At 45.1% G+C, this 15970-nt stretch overlaps 1 protein-coding gene across 13 annotated transcripts in view; it reads left to right on the top strand.

The window, feature by feature from the left end:
• The window catches only part of LOC135916642 (MFS-type transporter SLC18B1-like), a 71553-nt gene that overhangs the window by 18252 nt on the left and 37331 nt on the right, over positions 1-15970 (top strand). For 11 of the 13 annotated variants that reach the window (XR_010569008.2, XR_010569007.2, XM_065450071.2 and 8 more), the window contains 2 exons: positions 8995-9296; positions 12674-12769. Coding sequence is in view for 11 of the 13 variants with exons in the window: in XM_065450071.2 (XP_065306143.1) it covers positions 9051-9296; positions 12674-12769 (342 nt within the window). In the remaining 2 variants the exon portion in view is untranslated. The remainder of the gene's footprint in view (positions 1-8994; positions 9297-12673; positions 12770-15970) is intronic. The other 2 variants (XM_065450068.2, XM_065450065.2) reach the window with 1 other exon arrangement.

Here is a 15970-nt window from a genome sequence, read left to right as displayed (position 1 = left end):
AGACTTCATCTTTTAAACGGATGGTGCACCAAACAGCCTCGATACCTGTAGCCTCGGGCATGACACTGTAAGATGTCCCTTGCCTAAACAGCAGCGCAATGCCCCTACCTCTTGTCTTTCTACCTTTGCGTACAATTGCATATTCCGGTGGCACAATTTCTTAGTTTAATATGTTCGAGTGAAGCCATGCCTCTGTAACAACGGCGATATCAGGCTGGTAAGCGAGTAGAACAGCTTCTAGTTCATGGAATTTGTTGAACAGGCTGCGCGCGTTTATATTTATGATAGTAGCTGATTGCGGTTTTGAGCACTGCACGTCCGCATGCTGATGTGTTCTTCGTTTTTTTTTTTTTTTAGTCTACGATATCGTTTGAATCGTTGTCTCAAGCGAAAAAGCGGCCATCCATGCGGACTTTGTCATAGACTAGAAATACCTTTTCCTTGCGATCACGGCTCGCTTTAGTTTTTCCCACTTCTTTCTTACTTCCCGGATAGGTCGCGAAAAAACTTCGCCGATTCAGTCGCCGGACCCTTTAGCCTTTAGTTTTAGAATAGTCACTTTGTCACGGGGATCAAGTACTTCAGAATTACGGGCCTGCTTTTATCGTCATCGTTATTCGGCTTTCGGTTTCCGAGTCGATGAGTTCTTTCGATGCCTCGAGTCCAATAATAGATCTTCGGCGCGAAAGTGCTGATGGTGCCACAGACGTGTGTCAGTGTTGTTGGCAACATGTAGGGTCTCACCTGGATAGCGTGACGATATAAACTCGCAGATACCGATGTAGTATTGTTGCGGGGCAATAACATTACTGATAGTGTATCACTGGGACTGCAGCCAGCGTTTCCGCGTCGCTTCAATACCGTCATCGGCAGTCTTTGTCCCTCGCTTGTCTGATTCTTTATAGCTTAATAACTGTTGTTGAATCACATTATCCCACGTGCCCTGTGTCCCTCAATGCGCCCCTATAATCACTATCTTCCGCGGCAATTGATTGGCTTTCACGCTTTGCTGCTGATCACAAGGACACGTGATCAATTCCTGGCCATGACTGCCGCCTCGAAATAGGAGCTGATTGCAAAACTTGAACGGTTGTGTATGGCGTCTTTTAGTGAATCTCAAGCCCATCGCAACGCCGGCTTTTACACACCATGTATTGCTTCGGTACGCTGAGTTCCATAATTATTCAGGTTATGTAATGTGTCCGTATGTTTCGCTGAACTTTGTACGACAGACTTACTCAGAGGCTTGTTTCCCTTGAGGCACCATCCGTATAAACGAAGAGGCAGGGGTTCGATATACATAAGTAAAGTCTGATGCTATATTTCGCGCATTTATCGTAATCGTTCACTTATGCATACTGCAGCAGTGTTTCGAGTTTGAGAAAAATACAGACAGAAGCTTAAAGTTCTTTTTCGTAGACAGCCTCCCCCCCAGAGTGGTCGCAGTAGTAGCGTTCTATATCATATATGGGAAAAAACTGTACGAGTCCCTTAAAACTAGTAGTTTTTGTTTTAGCCATTTTAATTTGTTTTACCCTCGCATATGTTGATTATTTTTATTAAACCGGAAAGTTGGAAGTTTGCATCTGCTGTGTTACGCATAGCCCTGGCTGTATGTTTTCGCTATTACTTGTATGCCCTTGCTGCTCAACTTGCTTATGTGGCTAATCGTAGAAATAACAGTCGTGAGTACGCGAACATAGCCTGTTGCTGAACCCTCGATGAGGTAAGACAAAAACAATTAAAATTAAATTATGGCGTTTTATGTGCCAAAACCACGCCCTAATTATGAGGCGTGCCGTAGTTGGCAACTACGGAAATTCGGACCACCTGGGGTTCTTTAACATGCACCTAAACCTAAGTACATGAGTGTTTTCGCATTTCGCCCCCATCGGAATGTGGACGCCGTGGCCGGGATCGCAGGCACGACAGAGCGGACCCATCTCGACGTCGGAAGTTTGGATAATTCACATATTTTATTTCCAATACAAATGCGGCAAACACAGAAGTATAGTCAGTACAATGTTTACCCTCTATAGTCAATGATCTACTGAATACAAGACCGCTTGAACTTTAGTAGATCAGACGAAAAACTAAACGTCACTTCCAACGTATCATGCGGCGTTAATATAAGTCTGCCAGAACACGATCTGCAGAAAGACATACCTAAATGTATGTTTGCTTGCCAGAAGCGATACCGACTCGGTTACCTAACAAAACAACAAAGGGCCATCCCAGCACAAAACAAACACCGCTTGACTGACGTATTTTACGAAAAGCGATATAATCAGCGATGCCACATATACAGAATAGGTTCGACACAGGTGTCGTCTCATCGTACAGCCTTAATTGAAGAAGTTCAGTGTTTGACGGAAGCCCGTCTGGTCGGGATGAAACATGGGTAAAAGGTAAACAAAAACCCGGAGCACTTCGCCGACCAAATAAAGATTTAAAAGAAACGAAGACGTTTCGGCTCCCACACGGGAGCCTTGTTCACAGGTGAAGTGAACAGGTGTTCACAGGTGAACCTGTGAACAAGGCTCCCGTGTGGGAGCCGAATCGTCTTCTTTTATTTAAATCTTTATTCGGTCGGCGAAGTGCCCCGGGTTTCTGTTTACCTTTTAACCAGCCTTAATTGAAACATGCACCCTAAAACTACCGGGAATGGATCATAACCATGCATGGACAAGGTAAGACAATATTTACCATCATCGGCAAATGAACATCAAGCAAGATGCAGAAACACTTTCTCCTCTAAGAGACGCAAATTGTAGTCTTATCGTCTATTTTTTGCACCGCCCTGGTTTTCATTTGCTTAATTAACATCTGTCATCGCCAGAATTATATAATGCCATGACGTCTGACCACCAAAACTTCGCTCCGCGATATCCTGCGCAGCTAGAGAAAGGTTGATCCAAAGTGAGCGCGTCCAGACCACCGCAGGAAGAACCGATGTGTTGAGACGTTTCTGTCTCTCTCTACATCTTCTTCCATGAAGGGAATGTACGCTGGCTTGGGAAAGTGCCAATGAAGTGTCCACGCGTGCGCGAATGCGCAGTCACTGTGACCACTTCAAGCGCAGTCGCCGTAACAGACGTAGCACCGGTCCGTTCTATCCGCGTGTTTTGGCGGGGATCGACCGTTCTATCCGCGCGTTTTGGCGGGGATTGACCATCATGCGTCATGCTCTTTGGGATTGATGGGAAACGACGTGTGACGAGCAGGTCGAAAAGAGAGAAAAACAAGACTGTTCCTGACAATATAGAATGGATTGTTAGGCGCTGTACGAAATATGCTAGAATATGACAGCGTTCATATGTTCAGGGAGTGCCATTTCTGTTTGTGGCGTGCAAAATCGGTGATGACGATGAGCCACAATAAACAGGAGTATATGTTTACTGAGCAGAACGCCTTCGCTTACGGTCATTCCTCGGCGAATAAGATCTCCCGGCCACCCCGCGCTGGCCGCTCGGGATCTGAGCCATGTTCTCCTCATATTCCTCGACCTCGATGCTGCTACAAGTGTAATATAAGAGTGAGTCAGTGACGGCTCCTTATCTGCTGCTGCTTAATTTGAACCACCCGCTCCAAAACATACGGTTTGACGTAATCTCCACGTGACCTTTCTCTATGCCAGTGAATCAGCCGGTGATGACGCCACATGACAGGTACTATAGTTTATCACTTGCGGTGCCACTCGGATACTTCATTTATGTCATTTTTTGACCTGCAGAAATTCTGTTCTCGCTATGAATGACGAATTCGTTATTGGAACCGACTGTAGCGAGGGGGCCCTTCGTTATAGCCATAACAATATATCGACTGGTAAGAGCGACCGATACAGAACCTGCGTAATAGTCGTGAACCTTTCCCTCTGGTTTCATGGCGCGATATTTTGTTTTCTGCTCGACCAAACACACGGTTGCCTAAGAATGATTATACAACTCAGATCAAGAGATGACTTGCCTGATTTTATAGTGTGCACATATGTTATCAAATCAAGAGCACAAACGGGTTTCGTAGAGGACGTTCTAGCTTATCGGGCATTGAAGACCAGGTTTTCAATTAAAGTAATATATCGCTGGAAAGACACGGACAAGAAAGACGACAGGACGTGCGCTAACTATCAACTGAATTTTATTTCTGGAAAGCATGGTACTTATGAAGTCACATGTTCTTGGGAGTCGTAATTGGCAGAGACCTATCTTGGACTCCGCACGTGAATTACGTGAAAAAGCGGCTGTCTGCTATCTGTCACCTGTTCAGGTTTCTTGCAGGAAGAAGTTGGAGGGGTATCTATACATGCTTCTTTTGCATGAAATATACAGCAACCACGTGCACATCTATACCGATAGATCGGCTACGTCGTGCAGTTCTGGTGGTGCCGTGGTTATACCAACGCGAGGAATGACAGTGCGCTTCAAGACATCGCATGTCACGACCTCAACGGCGGCAGAACTACCGGCCCTGCGTCGAGTACTGGAATTCATTGATTCTGAAAGACCTACAAAATAAGCTGTGTTCTGTGATTCAAAACCGGCATTACAATGCACGCAGTCAGTTCTCCGACAGGGATGTCATGACAAATTGACATACAAAGTCGCGAAACTTTACCATCACGTCCAACAAGAAGGTCACGATGTCGTTTTCAATGGGTACCTGGCCATTGTGGAATCAGTGGCAATGATTTCGCCGATAACGCTGCTCGCACAGCACATCAAGAAGAGCACAGCGTTCCGATTCCGCTTTCAAGGGCAGAGGCCGCAAGGCAGCTTCAACACCTGGCACGGAGTCTCACACTGACCGAGTGGAACTCGCCAAACTTACGACTTACACGACTGCATCGACTAAAACCCTCCCTGCAACTCCGAGCTCCACTCGGACTTCCTCGACGTGAAGCTACGCTTCTCTGTCGCCTTTGGTTAGGAGTTGCCTTCACAAAGGCATACTCTGCATTAATTGGAACGACTGACAGTGCAGCATGCGAGGTCTGTGGCACCGAATAAAACATCAACCACCTCCTGTGCCACTGTCCACGATACAGCCCAGAGAGACAAGAACTTGCAAAAGCTTTTTAAAAACTGGACAATCGGCCGCTTTCTGTGCAGGTGCTGCTGAAACATCGCCCCCATTGCCCGTCGGCCCATAAAGCGGTGAAGGCGCTTTTGTGCTTCTTAAGGAAGTCGGGCTTGTGCGACCATCTGTGACTATTAATGCAATTTCTGTAAGGCCGCACACGTCTGCGAACTCACCGTAATTTCCTTCTTTCCTTCCCTCCTCTCTCTCCCTGTTATCTTTGTTTTCCCCCTTTCCTATTCCCCCGGTGTAGGGTAGCCAACCAGGCGTTATTCTGCTTAACCTACCTGCCTTCTACTTATCTCTTTCCCTTCCACCTAGGATCAGAACTAGATGTATTCAGGAAGGTCAAGCGCATGCCTATCAGGTCATCCTCGAAATCTTTCCTTTTTGAGTTACACACAGGCGCCCTCCCAGTTAAGCCATGGCTTCAAACCAAAGTCATATTTGTACCTTGGTCAGTAAATTACCTGATCTATAGAAAGCCTAAAACAATGGAGCCCATTGTTTTCTAGATTGTCATGACGCAAGGTTCTTGTTGGTTGACTTAAAGCGCACAAACAAAAAAGACTTACCTATCGCAGCATATGGCATTCGACCTTTACTATGTTCTGAACACGAGTGGGGGGTGCCGCGAGATATGATTATATTGCTCTGCATGCATAGTGCGTGGAAAACCCGCATGGATGTACAACACGCAAACGTACATCCAAGGACAGCGAGGTAATATACTTTATAGAAACTTCAGTGCTTCCGGCAACAAAGTGAGCTGCCCGAATGGATATCTGTGTTTGATGACTTCCATATAGCCTTACTACTCTTTATAACCGAAAGCGTGGTTTTTTAACTTCCTTTTAATGGTTGTCTCTGCGCTCATGTATTCATATTTAAAACAAAGGTAATGAATAAGCAAAAATTTCATAGTGAGCGAGGTGGCTCGGGTCTATTTTCCGAGATGAGACTGCTCAAGTACGTAGTGTGGTGGCTACCTTTGATCCCGTACATGAATTGATTTCGCGTCTGGACGCTTGTGTTTTTTTGCCAGAATTTTGAACTTTCATTCGTCTGCATACCATGTGTGCATTTGTTTCTCATGTATGTTGAAATGTAATATAACAATATTGGTTTCATATTACTCATAATTCCATGCAATAAAGAAAAAAAGTTTCATGGCGCCGCGGGAAAGCGTCGTTCTCATGACTGCGTGGTTTTGGGTTCAAATCGCGTTGTGGGAATTATTTTTTAAAGGTTGCTGCATTATTGTTTTTTCGTTTAACTCCAGCCGTTCTTGTTCTTTTGTAAAAAGTATAAGGAAAAGAAAACATGAGCTATTCCACTTTGTGAAGACGGTTGACCAGCGAAGCCTCTGAGCACACGACACGGAGGTGACACATAATTTCGAACAAAGGTACGAACTCACTTATTGTCTTGATGGGTGGTCATCGTGACGAAAGGTATACACATTCATTTATTGTCTTGACCGGTGGTCATTATTTCACTCGCAACTGCAATCACATTCTTTGATAATGTCAACTCGATGCACGTACGTCGCTGGGTGGTCGGTTGGGCCGGATCGGTGTGGCATCGCAAGGGATATGTCTGCAACATGTAACGCGTAAACCGCTCCCTTTTCAGTACCAACACATCCACATTGATATCACCGACAACGACAGCAGGAGTAGTGTCATTGCAGCTAATTCACGCAACGTGAGCAGCCATGAGCCAGTCATTGCATGTTTTGCTTGCTTACGGGAGTATGACCGATTTCTCACGGGGTATGAGCTATCGATGATGACAATTTTCGACATGCTATTCTGTATGTTGTATGCGTGATTAGAAAGAATTTGGGCAATGTTCGCTTCACTTACTGAGTGCATGTAGCCTCTGCCTTACTGGGCTGTGTGCCATTGTATTTTTTCCTTACTTACGGGAGCATGAATGCTTACGGGGGTATGAGCTATGATGATGATAGTTTTTGATCACGAAGAACAATAATGCACGGAACCCTAGTCATATACAGCTTCGCTGTAAAATGAAGACGTGAGGACGTTGGAAGTGAGAAAAACGAAATTCAGACACATTTCATGTATCGGCCCATTAATCTCGTGGTGGTGCAACATCCGTAATAGCGGGCCACCTAGTCACCATGTACTATATATAATGCAAATACTGTAACATTCACCAGCCGCGGCATCATAGTGGCTATGCCATTGTGCTGCTCAGCTCGAAGTCGCGGGTTTGATCCCGGCTGCGGCGGCTGCATCTCTATGGATACGAAAACGCTCGTGTAGCTCAATTCAGCTACACGTTGAGAACCCCCAGGTGATCAAAATTAATCCCGAGTCCCCTACTACGGCGTGCCTCATAATCAGATCGTGGTTTTCCCCCTTGAGACGCCAGAATTTAATTAGAGTGTAACCAGTCCTTTCATTCAGTTCTATTTCCTCATACAGCGCTCGCGACCAGCCGATCCTGGTCATAAGGTAGACAGTGTGGTGCTCGGACCACAGACGATGCCCCAAAAAATAAGTGGAATGATATCGTAACCTTTTTTTCTTGTCTGCACTTCCCTTTATTATGTTTGTAAGAAGGCACATACATATAGAGCCTCGCCGCAATTAGCACCCACTTGGTCTACGAGGTTACCTGAGTTTGAATTTGCTCATTCGTTTTAGCAAGAACTGGCTACCGTGACGGAAATACGCAAGCTCACCAACAATGCCGGTGCCTCTCACTTGAAGCAAGTATAAGAGGCAGGTTATAACTGTAATGTCTATATTCAGACGATGTAAGGCTCTTCTCTCATATTTTGGTCTCACCGAGGCTGAGTCTTCGGAGGCTGCTACGCCATTTGCGCTTTTCCATTGTGCGTCTTAAGCAGCTGTGAGACTTGTCTAGGCGGCTTCCTGTCAGCTGCAATATCTCGCTCTCAACAGCTGCTGCTCGGCGCATTACTGAATGGAACGCGGGCGTGTGCGCGCTTTTACTGTGGGAGAGCAATATCATAACGATACCTCCCCGAAAATGCAGCTAACATAGTTCACTTGTTGTGGGGCTCTATCGTATAGAGAACGATCTTGAGTACGTCTCTATCGATGCTTTCGAATTGTTTCAATATTGTGAGATGTTATACGACCGGCTCCCGTTGTCCACAGCGAATGCTCTCAGTCAACTCTAGAAATGTTCTCGCACAATCTAAAACTGCATCTACATACAGACCGTGCACTGCGTAATTAAGAGAAAATAATTAGTGCAACAAATTGCGCTCATTTGCAATACTGTGGCCTCTTCCATTCAAGTGATAGGATGAACCATTAACGAATGGTTTCGTTTACACAATTGTTCTGCTGAGAAAAATTGTCCTGGCACATTTCAGTATATAAATACAGATTTCTTGTCGGCATTGAACCCCTTCTCTGTGACCTTGACGTCAAGCGCCCCCTCGTTGTTACTCTCCTAAGCATCTTTGCCATGCTATGATCTCACAAACCGACCAGGTAGGCTGGATGATCTGGCGCAACGAACGTGAAAGATTTCAGATACTCCATCTTCGACTGGGTGCCAGCAATCCTTTCAGTAGCAAGAGCATGCTCCTACTAGCTAATACGCGCAGCCTGTGCGTCAGATGCGCATCATGCACTGTTGTTTGTCCAACACAGCGCCGTTGCGAAATATTTCTAACTATAGTATACCGTTCTCGTCGCCACCGTCACATTGGCCTCGCGAGGCCAGTTTTGCTAGTACAAAGTTGTGGAATTGCAGACAACTCACAGTTCTCCACACGGGCTTTGTATCAAACTAAAATGTGCAATGAAGTCGACGTTAAGAGGGCGCGCATCTTGTTTCGCTCAAGGCGCAGACTATACTACGACACAAGTTCATGCCGTAGCTTGTCTGAGGGTGTTTATGCAACTGCAGAACCGCCGTTGTCACCACCTCAGGGGCTCCGGCCCGCCTGACACCCGCTTGTGGCCATGGAGGGAGGAGTTAACGCCATCGGGTCGACCAACAGCGACATTCGGTGGGACTACGAAACCGGCGCTGCGCTGTCGGAGAGCGGCGGCGCAGGTGAGCCTCTCATTCAAGGCAGCGACAGCGGCGCCATGCGCCGCTCTCTGTGGACCCGCCTCAGGAAGCGAGCCTGGATCGTGCCGGTGATTTACACGCACTTCTGGGCGGCCGCCGTCATTTCGCTCGTGGCACCTTTCTTTCCGCCGCTTGTAAGTATGCCAAGGTCTTCTTGCACCGACGAAGCGAGGGCTTAGAAACGCAATGTCGGTGCGGGCCTGTTCGCTGTGAAGCAACGCGGCCCGGAAAGGCCGATGCTGCTGTTAGCCACTGTCCACGAGCAGTAAAGCATAAAAACCCCGGCGAGAGTAGAATGTACAGAAATTAGAGAATGGTGTGCAGATACCGTTGATAGTGTAAGACAACATCGCGGAATCAATTCCCCGCCGCGGCGGCCGCATTTTGATGGGGGCAAAATGCAAAAGTGTCCCCTGCATTGGGAGCACGTCAAAGAACCCCAGCTGATCGCCCCCGCCCCCTCCACAGAGGCGTGCCTCATACCGTGGTTTTGGCACATGAAACCGCATACTCTAAGCGAAAGACAACAAATATACCGAATATTCTTTTTTTCTCTGGGTGGGAATGCATCGATATGAGGGGCGCTTTTTAACATACTTGCTAATGCACAAATCTTTGGATATGCTACGTGCTCACCGCCGTTAATGTGTGTGCTATAGCGCCGCTGTCTTCGTAACTGAATACAGAAATCTGCTCACGTTTTTAGTTGAGATACTGGGCAGCTACGGTTATAGCTCTGCGTTACAATAATCCGAAGTAGGTCATTGCGAATCTGAATGGCCCATGTTGTTATTTTGGTAACCGACTTACCTAATCTTTTCCATCGGATGTTCCTCCGCCTCCGCTATTCATTTGATTTTACCGCGATATCTTAAGAGGAAGTTTCGGCTCGGGCCCAACTCTGATGCCGCTATTGCGGCTTGAGGTGGCGTTTGGGCCAGGAATCCACGAAGCCCATTGTCGAGTACGTCCGGTAGTAGGAATGAAGGGAAAAGGGTTTATTTTACATAATATACACTCGCTCCAGATGCGGAAGCACCCTCTATGTTAGGAGCATATTAAACGACCGAGTTCACATCACGTCAGCACTTCTCACCGCACCAAAAGTCTCCACTTTTAATATGGTCATCTCTACGTGATTGTACTAGGGAATCTGAGGACTGTATCGCGGCAAATCATAATCGTCGAATCGATCGCCATATCCCACCCATGATACCGCACCATTCTGCCGAACTCCGACTCCGATGTTGTACCTTCGCCTCCGCGTATTTAGCAACCTGGAAGTCCAAGGTCGAAGCCGTTGCGCCGTAGCATTCTCCATTGGCCCTATTCATCGATTAGTTCAGGGGTCCTTTGTTGACCCGTCAACAGTCGGCGTCCACGCTGCGTTGACTTATGGATAGGCGCTAATGAATGGGTGGAGTTGCCGCGAGGTAAACGTCTAAATAATGCCCCTGGTCGTGATGAGACGTAACACCGCCTTTCAGATACACGTAAGGCGCAGAAACACTTTTCTGAAATAACCACTGAGCCGATTTTAGTTAAGTTTGTTGCATTTGAGTGAGAATGTTAAATTCTAGCGACGTTTGGAAGCGCAATTTTCATTTAGGGCCTGCATTTTTTAGGGGAGCTTTCAAATATAGGTAAGTTCGAAAAAAAATGGAAACACGAACTTTACCAGTTCTTAGCCCTGCGCTAAGAACAGATACCGCAGTTCTGTAAACTGCCTCCATTAGAGAATCCACAGCGGACAAATCTGATTTATCAACTTGCATCTTACGTGAATTTGTTACATTGTGTGCAAGGGTTTTGCAAAAGTTTTACACACATATTAGTGGTCAATTTGAGAGTCAATTTTTCATTGCTGAGTTAGAGTTGTAAACTTCATGTTTTCGCTTTCTGAAAATTCGCTATTTTCAATAATTTTTACAATACATATGGCAGCCTAGAACGAAAATTGGCTACCAACTGTCGCTAGATTTTATCTTTTCTTTTAAATGCAACAAACCTCATCAAATTTAGTGCTGTAGTTGCCGAGAAAAACGATTTCTTCTTTCCAGTGTCTTTAGATAGGAACATCCGATAGCTATATGCAGCGCGCCCATGTGCTTTATTTAAACGTTGCGCAGCCTGGCTATCCAACTTGAGTTCGGTTGGACACGCCTTTCAACTTTTCTTTTGGCCATCATTCGAAGCAAGATCAATGATCATTGTCATTTTGTCCATAATTACAGACTCAGCCATTTTCACACTCCACCAAATGTTACGAAGAGGAAGCCCGATGCACAAACGTATATACAACCATTTAAATGTGAAAGATTAGTGGTAAACGCGCAGGCTGGCACACAGGTCACAGCTCCAGGAGGGAGTCTACTACTTCCTCTTCGTCTCTCTCTCTTGCGCACGGTCCTGTCCAAATGCACCATAACAATATTGCGACTACAGATGTGGTCGACAATGTCCTCTCCAAATGTCGATGAAAATGCACCGGGAGAAATGCTGAAGCTAGCGTGATGCAATTTTAGGGGACACTGTGCATGGAAAAAGTAAAGTATACACAAATTTAAGGTGTATGGGGTAACTATGGTCATTGCGGGGAATTGCCGCAGCTGTGTTCATTGCGCTTTCGAGTTCTCAACATTGACTAGTTGCGAACCTATTGGGTGTGTTGGTATGAAAACTGTTAGGAATAAATTGTGTCTTGGGAGAAACGTACAGGCTATTTTTTAAAGTTGTGGATGCTTTGGGTGTACCGTATAAAATTTACGCGTATTCTGGTTCCTCTTGATGCTATCAAGGGGGATTTAAAGGCTTGCCATTTGCGAACTGCTTCATGTATCGCGACAAAACACGGTATGGATGAAGGGTTATGTGAGGAACCTGCTAGAGAAATTAAAAAGTTGTGGGGGCCTTAGAGGCATCGCAAGAAATTTCCAAGTCGGCCCTTCTGTCTATTTTGCTCCGCTTATCTGCCCGTCGTGGTGGTTAAGCAACTATGGAATTGCTGTTCTCGACACAAGACCGCGGACTCAATTACTGGCTGCGGCTACTGCATTTCTATGAAAGCATAATCCAAAGATGTCTGCATGCTGAACAGCATTAAGCGACCAAAATTTATCTAGAGCCATCTACTTCGGCCTCTTTCATAGTTCAGGTATAGTACAAGAAACTGAAACCCTTTTGTATGCACTAAGTGCCGATCGAACGTGCATAGTGCATTCTAAAAAAAGTTTACACCCTTTGAGGTTTATCTTGTCCCCAAACAATAATCGTCATCTGCCTTGCTTGCGTTTCTTCTCTTGAAAACTCGGCGCTTGCTACGTTCCTGTCGAGAGTGATATGTCAAGCTGATAACGCGTAAGCCATTCGGGACCATAGGACGTACCGGGCTCGCAGCGTTAAATAAAGGAAATGCGGGCAAGACAGATGACGATTATATTTTGGGGACGACATGCAAACCAAAGGGTGTAAACTTATTATAGAGTGTAGTAAAGTCCGTTTCATTTCGCAGGCGGACTCCAGAGGCATACCAGCATGGAAATATGGCTTCTTTTTCTCAACCATGAAACTTATGATGCTTCCAGGAGCTGTGATAGCCGAAAAGTTGGTGAGTGAGGCTGTTCATTCATTCATTCATTCATTCATTCATTCATTCATTCATTCATTCATTCATTCATTCATTCATTCATTCATTCATTCACGTATTCGAGAAACACCAATGTACCTGCATTATTGCTACGTATTTTCTGGTCGCAAAGCAAAAGCAAGAGTCGGACACGTCTGAAAGTGGCATCACAAATGAATCCATATCATGAATCAATAGACCCAAATACGCACAAAAGAAGCCAACGCTAAAACATGGTTGATGTTGCCCACGGTTCAATTGAGCGTTGACGGTGGCCTCTTTTTGTCTTTATCCTCGCAAAAGAAAACGAAAAAACGTGCTGGTTACGGAGTAGATCTAGTCAGCACATGGAATGAAACGCTGTTTAAATGGTCAGCCAGTCCTGCATTGCGTGTGCGGATTACGTCGTTTAGGCCATAGTTAAAGATCAACGTACATTCTCATTGACGTAACAACTCAACAACTTCAGTTTTATTTTATTTTTTTCAGGGTTCTATCGTCAAGCGGTCGTTATTGCACTAGGCTACCGAAACGATGGCCATGTGATTAACAAATGCCTGACACCCTCATAAATTAATAACCTGGTGTTCTGCAAATGACATTATACTTCAAAAGATTGAATGCCTAAAAACATGAACCAAGCTTTAGAAATGTCGATGCAATGCATGCAATAAGCTGACAGTGTTGACCTCAATTAGCCTGTGCACCAGGGGTTACTTTGTTAATTCTATTCGCATAGTGAGGTACTCGAAGATTAACTGCCTACCTAAGCGTGTGTCTCCTTCCGTTAAGTATGTATCTTAGGCTGTAGTTAAGTGTCTCGAGTATTTCTCAGTTGTGTACAGTTTGAATGAACTATACAAAACTGTGCACAGTTTTGAATAAACTGTACACATGGTCATTTGACAACGGTTTAAATATTAATTCGCAAAAAACTAAGGCGATGTTATTTTGCGCTATAAACACGCAAATTACTCCAGAGGAAGACTTGCGAATGATCAATTCTAAAATTGAACTTGTAAATTCGGTTAAATCGTTAGGTGTATTTTTTTATCATACTATGACCTGGCATAGACATATAGATTTTCTTGCTAGTAAGCTTTCACAAATCACTAGAATGTTTTTATTTCTTGAACTGTCTTCCTCGCTCTGTAAAATGCTTGATATATAACTCACTTTTTCTCACCCATATAAATTATTGCTGTCTTGTCTGGGCTACGCCTTCTGAAACAAATATCAACAGGCTATACATACCGCAAAAGAAGGCTCTGCGAGCTATTTGAAATAAACCATACAATTTTCCTTCAAATTATTTGTTTCATAAACCTAAGACGCATCGAAAGTACAGGCCCTTTTAAAGTATTGTTTAGTGCTTGCATGTAAAAATGAACAGAAAAAAAAACATAAACTACATTACTTTTAATGCTAACTTGAAGCTACACGAAACTCCATACAGTACAAGAAAGCCCGAGTATTGACACGTAACAAAATCGCGCACAAACTATTGATCACAAATGCTGTGCTCCAGGATACTTCGATTATTAAATGATCTTATTGTTAATAAAATTGATATTGCCGCTTGTTCTCCTCCTGACACTCTTGATTTTCTCTCTCATATGTGAGTTGTACAGCGCCTATATGCTTGTCAAGTGCAGTGAGACTTTGTGCGTTTTTTGCTTGCTTGCTCACATCTTGCTTTTATTGTTTTTTTTTGTTTTTTTCATCATCGCCTGATTTGCGATGCGTATGCATGATATGTTGTAGTGCTTGACTTTGTAAATACTTGGGAAAACTGTATTTCGGCTCACTTGCTAATTTTTCTTTTTTCTTTTAAGGGTACATGGGGCTGGTCAAGCTGCACGAGCAGCTTTTTTCCTCACTTTACCCCCGCAAGGCTCTATTTAGTTTTTGTGGAAATAAAGCATACATAAATACATACTTTCGACGTACTCTTGAAACAGTTGCACCCTTTGGGGTGTATATTTGTCAGACAACAATAATCACCATCCGCCTTGGTTACGTTTCCTTTCTTGAAAACGCTGCGCTCGGCACTTTCCTGTCAAGAATGCTATGGCACGCTGATGACGCGCATACTGTTCATGACTTGGAAGCACCAGGCTCAAAGCTATAAACAAAGCAAATGCAGGAAAGACAGAAGATGATTATCGCTGTGGGACAAAATAAGCCCCAAAGGGTGTAAATTTTTTTAAGAGTGCGAGGTCAAGCAAAAATCACTGCGCCTTCTAGTCTGTGAAGATGGTCGAACAGCGAAGCTGTGATATAGTTACACCAAGTGTTCCACCATGCAAGTCGAACTTCGCAAGCAGCCTATATTGTAAATCTTTTGTTTGGCCATTTTTTCGCCTCATTTTCGCTTTTGCGTGCTTCGCGTGGGGAGCATGCTTTAGGAGTGCTTCTTTTTTCGGTTCTCTCAGTGATTTTTTTTTCTTTTTCGTGTGCAAGTTGCCGCCCCTCGCAGACGCTAGTGGTAGGCAGCTTCTACCTCAGGAGTACGCACTAGCCGTGGTCTTCCCATAGTGGTAGTTGGGATGGAATGTGCGGAACCACAAAGCCAAAGCTCCGTATATTGGGCGCAAGGCGAACCACTGGAGATGCGGAACTGGAGATGCGGATGACGGCACTTCTTGCTGGCGCGAGAAGTGCCGTCAGCCACGCGCTCCTAGCATTGCGTTTCAATCGCTGGGCACTGTTCGTTGACCGCAAACCGCCAGCATAATATTTGTTTCTTTCGCGGCAGGGTGGGATCAATCATCGATAAATTCGATGCCGATCTGGCTCGATGGCCGAAAATGCACCGTGTGACAACCGTATGATTCTCGTAATAAATAGCATTCTCACAGGGTGAAAGGTGTCACTGCAGTTCTTTCCCCCCTGTTGAGCTATAGTTCACGTGGCCCCTTATTAGCGAAGTCCGACAACGATGGCACAGGGTCCGCGTAAACAGCATCGCTGTAAAAGTAAAGTTCGCGGAAACGGGGCGGCGACGCTGTCTGTCACTGTTGCGACGATACAAGGTGTGCTTCGTCATCCTGAAGAACCAGGACAATAGCTCCGGACAAAGAGCAGAAAGTTAATGAACATTTCTCTTCTCTCTTTTCCTCTCAAGAAAATAACTCGAAAAGGAAATTTTTGTTCAAGGCCTGATCATGCAGAAGTGCGCAT

This window comes from Dermacentor albipictus, chromosome 5, assembly GCF_038994185.2.
Source record: "Dermacentor albipictus isolate Rhodes 1998 colony chromosome 5, USDA_Dalb.pri_finalv2, whole genome shotgun sequence".
NCBI classification, from domain to species: domain Eukaryota; kingdom Metazoa; phylum Arthropoda; class Arachnida; order Ixodida; family Ixodidae; genus Dermacentor; species Dermacentor albipictus.
Note: the sequence above shows the minus strand (reverse complement) of the source record. Positions and strands in the feature narration are given on the sequence as shown.